We start from the raw sequence: 8060 nt of genomic DNA on the forward strand, positions 1-8060 counted from the left end.
GCAAAAAAGACAATGCCCTTATGAGGATTTCTTGCAAATCCAATCAGTTTTTCCACGTTGATAGTTTTTCTGGGTTGAAATTATATGGAAAAAACATTGATTCAACCAGTTTTTGCAGAGTGGGGTGTTTCCAGCCTTCATTTTCGTTGAATTTAAAGCTATTCGTTTCAATTCTGCTTTTTTACGATTAGAGACTTGGCAATGTCTTACTGAAACATTGCTATGCATGACCCCAAGTAAGTCTCTTCTTATTATTGGTGTCCTTTAGTAGTGGTTTCTTTGCGGAAATTCGACCATGAAGGCTTGATTCATGCATTCTCCTCTTCACACGTGATTATGAGATGTGTCTGTTACTTGAACTCTGTGAAGCATTTATGGAAGCATTTATGGGCTGCAATCTTAGGGGCAGTTAACTCCAATGAACTTATCCTCTGCAACAAAGGTAACTCTGGGTCTTCCTTTCCTGTGGCGGTCCTCCTGAGAGACAGTTTCATCATAGTGCTTGATGGTTTTTGCGACTACACATTTTCTGGATTGACTGACCTTAATGTCATAAAGTAACGATGGCCTGTCATTTCTCTTTGCATATTTGTGCTTTTCTTGCCATAATATGGGCTTGGTCTTTTAACAAATAGGGCTATCTTCTGTATATCACACCTATCTTGTCACAACACAACTGATTGACTCAAACGCATTAAGAAGGAAAGGAATTCCACTAATGAACTTTTAACAAGACACACCTGTTAACTGAAATGCATTCCAGGTGACTCATGAAGCTGGTTGAGAGAATGCCAAGCATGTGCAAAGCTGTTATCAAGGCAAAGGGTGGATACTTTGAAGAATCTCAAATATAACATATATTTTGATTTGTTTAACACTTTTTTGCTATCTACATAATTCCATACAGTCAGGTCCATCAATATTTGGACACTGTCCAAGTTATTATTATTTTAGCTGTCTACCACAGCATATTGGAGTTGCTGTGAGCTGAATGTGCAGACTTAAAATTACAGATTTACATCCAAATCAGGTGAACGGTGTAGGAATTACAGCACATTTATATGTGACCCCCCACCCCCTCAAAACTAATTGGACAATTGGCTGCTCAGCTTTTCCATGGCCAGGTGTGTGTGTTATTCCCTCATTAGTTCATTTACAAGTGTCACATAACAGTTTGCAAACAATGTAAAAAAATATATAAAATCATTGTGTTAATAAAGCCGCGTACAAACATGGTCTCTTTTTGCTTTTTTGAGGAAGGCAGCTCCAAACTGCAGGTGTTTCAGCCTAGCTCAGTGCTTTCTAAATACTTATTTTCCACCATAATTTGCAAATACATTTATTAAAAATCCTACTAATGTGATTTTCTGGATTTTTTTTCTCATTTTGTCTGTCATAGTTGAAGTGTACCTATGATGAAAATTACAGGCCTCTCTCATCCTTTTAAGTGGGAGAACTTACACAATTAGTGGCTGACTAAATACTTTTTTGCCCCACTGTATCTACGGTAGCTTTGATTGGACTGATCATGTTAACATCATACTTTCAAAATTTTAGCTAGCCGTCATCATCATGAATTAAGTCGACAATCTACTGGCAAATCTTTTTTAATCCTTGTCATATGAAGATAAATAATTAAGAGAAAATATAGATAAAACGAATCGGTGCTCATCGGCCATTGGAAATAAACATTACACAACAAGTTGGAAATTGCAAGCTCAACAATGAGTGGATTGGAGGAAATCATTGGCTATCTGCAAGCATTGCAAAGCAATCACTAGGCTGCTATTCAGTGGAGTGAGTGTGTGGTCCCAAATCTGTGTTTAAGGGTCTCTTTTCCAAGCTTAAAAACATTAAACATTGGCCATGCTGTCAATCCAGCATGATATCTGCCTCGCTCAAAACAACTGTTAACTCCGAACTGGGAAATCTGACTTCAGTGAGTTCAAGACAACTGGGAACTCTGAGAAAAAATGAGCTCGACTTGGAAAATATGTTTTGAATGGTCATCCAACTCGGCATTGTAAGTCGGGACCTCAGGCCTCTTACTAGAGCTACGACCTGAAGATCACTGAGGTTATCATGATTCAACGTTGTTTTTTTTCAGAGTTCCCAGTTGTCCTGAAAGCACCATAAATACAGATAATCCCAGACTTTGATGAAAAATTTGCCCACGAAAGATCGCCGCGCCACCTTCCTGTTCAAGTGAGCACAGCACAACAAGGTGAGTCCAAAATGTCTTGTATGCTGCTGCATAAATGATGTAATATGCCAGGGAGATATGTATACTGTGCCTAAGAAAGTAATACTAAGTGTGTGTTGTGTTCTAAGCTGTTAGTAGCCCATGTGCCTCACGCCAAATAATTTGGTTTATTTTCCACTCTTAATTTTGCCCACTGTTCTGACTTGTTGGTGCACATGTAGCCTATAACCTGTTTTAAAGAAGAAATGTAATCATTGAATATTGTAAGAGCTTTCATTGTCTGCTTATATGGCCCCTTTATTTATCATATGGTTCTGACTTGGTGTACAGGGAGAACACTGTAAGAACAGCCCATGTTCTGATTTCTGTTGCTGAACATTTCGAAAGTGTTGAACAAATAGTAATATTGACTACGTCTGTCCTAGCTCGCTCATTAATGTCTTAATTCGAAATGATGGATTGCCTCTTCCACTTTTCGTACCCTTATGCCATAGTTGTGTACATCTTAATTTTCAGTAGAAACCATGTTTGTTTAAGCAAGTCAGCCATATCAGTTAAGTTTCCTTAAAATGCAGTAAATGAGGCTGAAGGAATTGTTTCGCTGCCAGACAAGGCTCCGCTGATAGCCAGGTGTAGCATTGGTAAGATGTTGGGACTGCTGTTGGGACAGCTTTATTAGGCCCTAACAGTTTGTGGGCACCGTTTGTCACTGTTACAGTGCAATTAACATATTGTTTAATGTTGTGTTGTGTAGTGGCTTTGCTGGCATGCATCCCCAATTTTTTGTTTGCCCCACCAAGATTTACATGCTAAAATCACTACTCGTAGCCGTACACACCAACAACCGTCGTTTTATATAATAACACAAGAATGATATGCACCCCAGTACGATATATACAAGTCTAAAGGAAATTAAGCCGTACATTCTTTTTTTTTTGCCAAACAACCAGTTACATGAGGGAAAACCAATAAATACATAATTCTGGCATGGCCATAAAGGTTGTAGCTTAGCATTTTGAAGAGTTGCAGCCTCCTCGATGCTATGTTGAACCTCATGAGAAGTTTCGGATTCCATTCCCCTTCCTGGTAAAATGTACTTGTCAGGTCCCTCACAAATGCCAGCTTGATAAACTGGGCTTTTTGTTAATGTAACATGCTCTGTGTTCAGAGTTCGTGTTCACTGAATACGTTCTTCAGGGTGGAGAACGAATTATCGCACATTGCTGTAGATGCCCCAAAAATGTTATTCATGTTTCAGTGCCAACAGCACAGTCGGCATTGTTGACAAAGGCCCTCCTTATCGTTGAAGAACACTGAGTGGGATGCATGTGTTGTTGCTGTCTGTGGTTGCGATTTCACTTTTCAAGAATGTGGTGATCCACAATGAACTCTGCTTCCACTGGTTCAGTTTTGGTTAGATTCAACAGATCGTCAGGTGCTAGTGGCTAGGGTAATGGAGGTGCAGGTGCTTGTTGTGATGTTACCCTCGTGCTGCTGGTGCTAGGCCCTGGCTCTTCTCAATCTTGTTTGTCTGCAGGTGGTGTGGGGGATGGGCATTTATTATATTTGCTGCTAGGCTCCTTACACACACACTTCTGCTTTTTGTTCATTATTATTTAATCCCAATTATATGTACTCTCTTAGCACCCCTGGTGTGTGTGTGTATGTGTGCACACACATGGGTTCCACCTTACTCATCAATATATGTTAACAAATGCTGTATTCTTTACCATATTAAGTATGTCGTTTGCATAAAATAGTATAACATGTTGTTTTCTAATTTCATAAATTGTTACAAACTCTCAGTTTTGAATAAAACATGAAGATTTGTTAATAGTATGACCACCCTACCTTCAATTACTGGTCTTAAATAACTGTAACTATGTATTCTGTCATTTGTATGCCTCATTTTTATTATATAGCATTTTAATTTAATACATTTTATTTGAATCATCATAACAATATGACCATCCTATCCTGATTTATTGGACAAAACATGTTGGGTAAAAAAATCCAAACAGGTGATTTGGTGCTTTTGTTGACTAGTCAGTTTAAGAACAAATTCTTATTTACAATGACGGCCTAGCCCGGCCAAACCCTAAACCCGGATGACACTGGGCCAATTGGTGCCACCATATGGGACTCCCAAACACGGCCAGTTGTGATACAGCCTGGAATCGAACCAGGGTCTGTTGTGACGCCTCTAGCACTGAGATGCAGTGCCTTAAACTGCTGTGCCACACGGGAGCCAACTTGTGATTAACACGGACCTCTCCACAACTTTTTCCATTAATTTAAAAATAAGTTATCTCTGCAATAGTAACTCCAATCCTCATGAAATAGTGTTTTGTGTTACTGCAAAGCTTCTTTATAACTTGAAATTTAAAGTATAACACCAGAACCAAAGTTTAATTTTGTTCCCTAACACCCTACCACATGCAGTAGTATATGTAATGTAGGCCAATTTAGACTAGGCTAAATATTGAGTATTCATAATATTTAGACGGCTGTTAGGAAAATAGATCATGTTTACATGGAGATATCAGTAATTTTACATAAATAATATGCTTACTACAGTTGTTTTCAGTAACATGAGGTTTTATTACAATCGAAAACGCGTTACTATGGTCCAATAACAATAAAATGTCCCTCACGCCCACCGGTGAAATTATTATGCAGCGATGGTGGAGAAGAAAATAGCAGGTAATGTTTGGTGGTGTTTTTATTCTTAAACTGATTGATCTACTCTGCTGTTGGTGATCAATTAAAATGAAAAAATTACTCGCAGCATGTCCTTACGCTACACTAGTGAGATCCCATTAGCACACTCTCCAACTAGATATCACAATGAAAATAAACGGCATGTTGCTCATCCTCCGCGCGCATCTCAAGACCAGTAACGTTAGTAACGGACCGGTGCAAATTCAAAACCCACCAATGTAATTTACAATACTTTATATATTTTATATATTTATTGTACCGTGTCCTCTTAATTGATTACAACAATTCATACTAAATACGTTATTTTTGCAAATTCATATTTTGTTTCCTATCACATCCTTTTTTTTTTTACAGTGCGATCCCAGGACCCAGGCCAGCGGCGCGTTTTGGACTGCGCTACGCGCCAGCGACGCTTAACCAGACAGCTAGAGGCACTTGAAAAGGACAATTTCCAGGATGATCCTCATGCCAGCCTACCCCAGCTGGCCAAGAGGCTCCCTCAGTTTGATGACAGCAATGAGTCTGGTAAAGGAAACATAATCAGATCAGAGATATAATATTACTAATATTCCAAGACGTTTTGCAATGACTGCTCTGTCAATTCATGACTCACTCCACTCATATCTTCAGGCAAGAAGAGGAAGAAGACAAGAGGAGATCATTTCAAATTGAGATTTCGGAAGAACTTCCAGGCTCTACTGGAGGAAGAGGTGAGGTCCATAAGTCAGCCCCCTCTGCAGCTATGCTTTCCTCCCCTCACTTCAATCATCTGCTCCGTCTCTTTACAATCCTTCTCAGTTTCATTCCCTCTCCCACCTGCTCCCTGTAGGAACTAAGTGGGAATGAGGGACCTAACTACCTGACTGCTTGTGCCGAGCCCTCCAAACTGCCGCAGCGCCACTTCTGTGCCGTGTGTGGCTTCCCGTCTCCCTACACCTGCATTTCCTGTGGGGCACGCTACTGCTGTGTCCGCTGCCTGGGCACACATCATGAAACCAGGTAAAACCACTGACGCTGCAGAGGGCTCTTCTCTTTTGGTTTAGTGTTGTTAGTGCTATGATGGGTAGAACTTGTGAGAGTTATTCCACTCTTAATTTAGCACCATTTTCCATGACTCCCTCTCTCCCTCCTTCTCTCACAGGTGTCTGAAGTGGACTGTGTGATGCTCTCAGTTGGTACGTGTGAATGGCTGCCTCATTTTATTGCTTGATCATATGTCATCCTGTCATCAACTGAAGGACAGGTTTCTTTTTTGTGCAGCATCAGAGTATCTGAATGAGCTGTATGACTCCCGTCCAGTCAGTCTGTATGAGCTATATGACTCTCATCCAGTGAGTCTCAATGAGTTGTTTGACTCCCAGTCAGTCTGAATGAGCAATATGACTCCCGTCCAGTCAGTCTGAATGATCTGTATGACTCCCATCCTGTCCGTCTGATTGAGCTGTTTGACTCCCGTCCAGTCAGCCTGTATGAGCTATATGACTCTCATCCAGTGAGTCTGAATGAGTTGTTTGACTCCCAGTCAGTCTGAATGAGCAATATGACTCCCGTCCAGTCAGTCTGAATGAGCTGTATGACTCCCATCCTGTCTGTCTGAATGAGCTGTATGACTCCCATCCTGTCCGTCTGATTGAGCTGTATGACTTCCGTCCAGTCCGTCTGAATGAACTATATCACTCTCGTCCAGTCAGTCTGAATGAGCTGTATGACTCCCGTCCAGTCAGTCTGAATGAGCTGTATGACTCCCGTCCAGTCAGTCTGAATGAGCTGTATGACTCCCATCCAGTATGTCTGAATGAGCCATATGACACCCATCCAGTCAGTCTGAATGAGCTGTATGACTCCCTTCCATAGCACCAGACAGTGGCTGAATGGGGACAGTGCTGTTGCTATCGCAACAGGCATGTGGTGATCTAATGGGAGCCCCTGCATGAGATAGCGATAACTCAGAAAGTGAATGGTGTTCACTCCATAGAGTGAGTCTGCACTTTAGCCTAGGCCTGAATTTGACAATCATATACTGAACAAAAATCAAAACGCAACATGCAACAATTTCAACCATTTTACTGAGTTAAAGTTCATAAAAGGAAATCAGTCAATTGAAATCAGGTAATTAGGCCCTAATCTATGGATTTTACATAACTGTGCAGGGCACAGCCATCGGTGAGCCTGGGAGGACGTAGGCCCACCCACTTGGGAGCCAGGCCCTGCCAATCAGAATGAGTTTTTCCTCACAAAAGGACATTATTACAGACAGAAATACTCCTGTTTCATCAGCTGTCCGGGTGGCTGGTCTCAGATGATCCTGCAGTTGAAGAAGCCGGATGTGGAGGTCCTGGACTGGCGTGGTTACATGCGGTCTGCGGTTTTGTGGCCGGTTGGACGTACTGCCAAATTCTCTAAAATGACATTGGAGGCGGCTTATAGTAGTGAAATTAACATTCAGTTCTCTGGCAACAGCTCTGGTGGACATTCCAGCAGTCAGCATGCCAATTGCATGCTCCCTCAAAATTTGTGGCATTGTGTTGCGTTTTATAGAGTAGCCTTTTATTGTCCCCAGCACAAAGTGCACCTATGTAGTGATCATGCTGTTTAATCAGCTTCTTGATATGCCACACCTGTCAGGTGGGTGGATTATCTTGGAAAGGAGAAATGCTCACTAACAGGCATGTAAACAAATTTGTGCACAAAATTAGAGCAAAATATTATTCATGTGCGTATGGCAAGTTTCGGGGATATTTTATTTCAGCTCATGAAACATCAGACCAACTCTTTACATGTTGCGTTTATATTTCTGTTCAGTATAGATTCAAATCTGGATTTTATTAACAGGGCACTTTTGACGCCTCAGTGCAATTTTTTTATTTATCAACAACAACAAAAAATACCTTGTATGAGTGATATTTGTCTAAAAGCAAAAAAAGGACAATAATTATTAAAACCTTAAACCAGCACTTGGGCCATGAATATTTTTTAATAGAAAGACGATATATTTACAAACACTTTAGACGGGCTACTTTTGAGCAGTAGCCAAAAAACAAATTTCTGAACTTGTGGCAATATCCTGTGGTCTAAGTGGACCCTGACCACAAACCATATTTATTGAAATGGATATTAGCAGTAAGTCATACTTTCA

The 8060-nt window shown here is 40.7% G+C and overlaps 1 protein-coding gene across 1 annotated transcript; it reads left to right on the plus strand.

Moving 5' to 3' along the window:
- The first annotated feature begins 4884 nt into the window (after window positions 1-4884).
- Window positions 4885-7877, plus strand: znhit1 (zinc finger, HIT-type containing 1). Its single transcript, XM_021623397.3, has 5 exons — window positions 4885-4906; window positions 5279-5449; window positions 5555-5634; window positions 5754-5923; window positions 6066-7877. Exons 1-5 carry the CDS (start codon window positions 4885-4887, stop codon window positions 6085-6087), a joined length of 465 nt encoding a protein of 154 aa, XP_021479072.1. The 3' UTR covers window positions 6088-7877.
- Window positions 7878-8060: the final 183 nt, after the last annotated feature.

Source organism: Oncorhynchus mykiss, chromosome 12 (genome assembly GCF_057628025.1).
Source record: "Oncorhynchus mykiss isolate SJ-2025 chromosome 12, ASM5762802v1, whole genome shotgun sequence".
Taxonomy (NCBI): Eukaryota; Metazoa; Chordata; class Actinopteri; order Salmoniformes; family Salmonidae; genus Oncorhynchus; species Oncorhynchus mykiss.

Coding starts and splice junctions, on each gene's coding strand:
- znhit1 (XM_021623397.3), top strand. CDS start 4,885: ATGGTGGAGAAGAAAATAGCAG. Junction 5,450..5,554: donor TGATGACAGCAATGAGTCTG/GTAAAGGAAACA, acceptor TCATATCTTCAG/GCAAGAAGAGGAAGAAGACA. Junction 5,924..6,065: donor GGCACACATCATGAAACCAG/GTAAAACCACTG, acceptor CTTCTCTCACAG/GTGTCTGAAGTGGACTGTGT.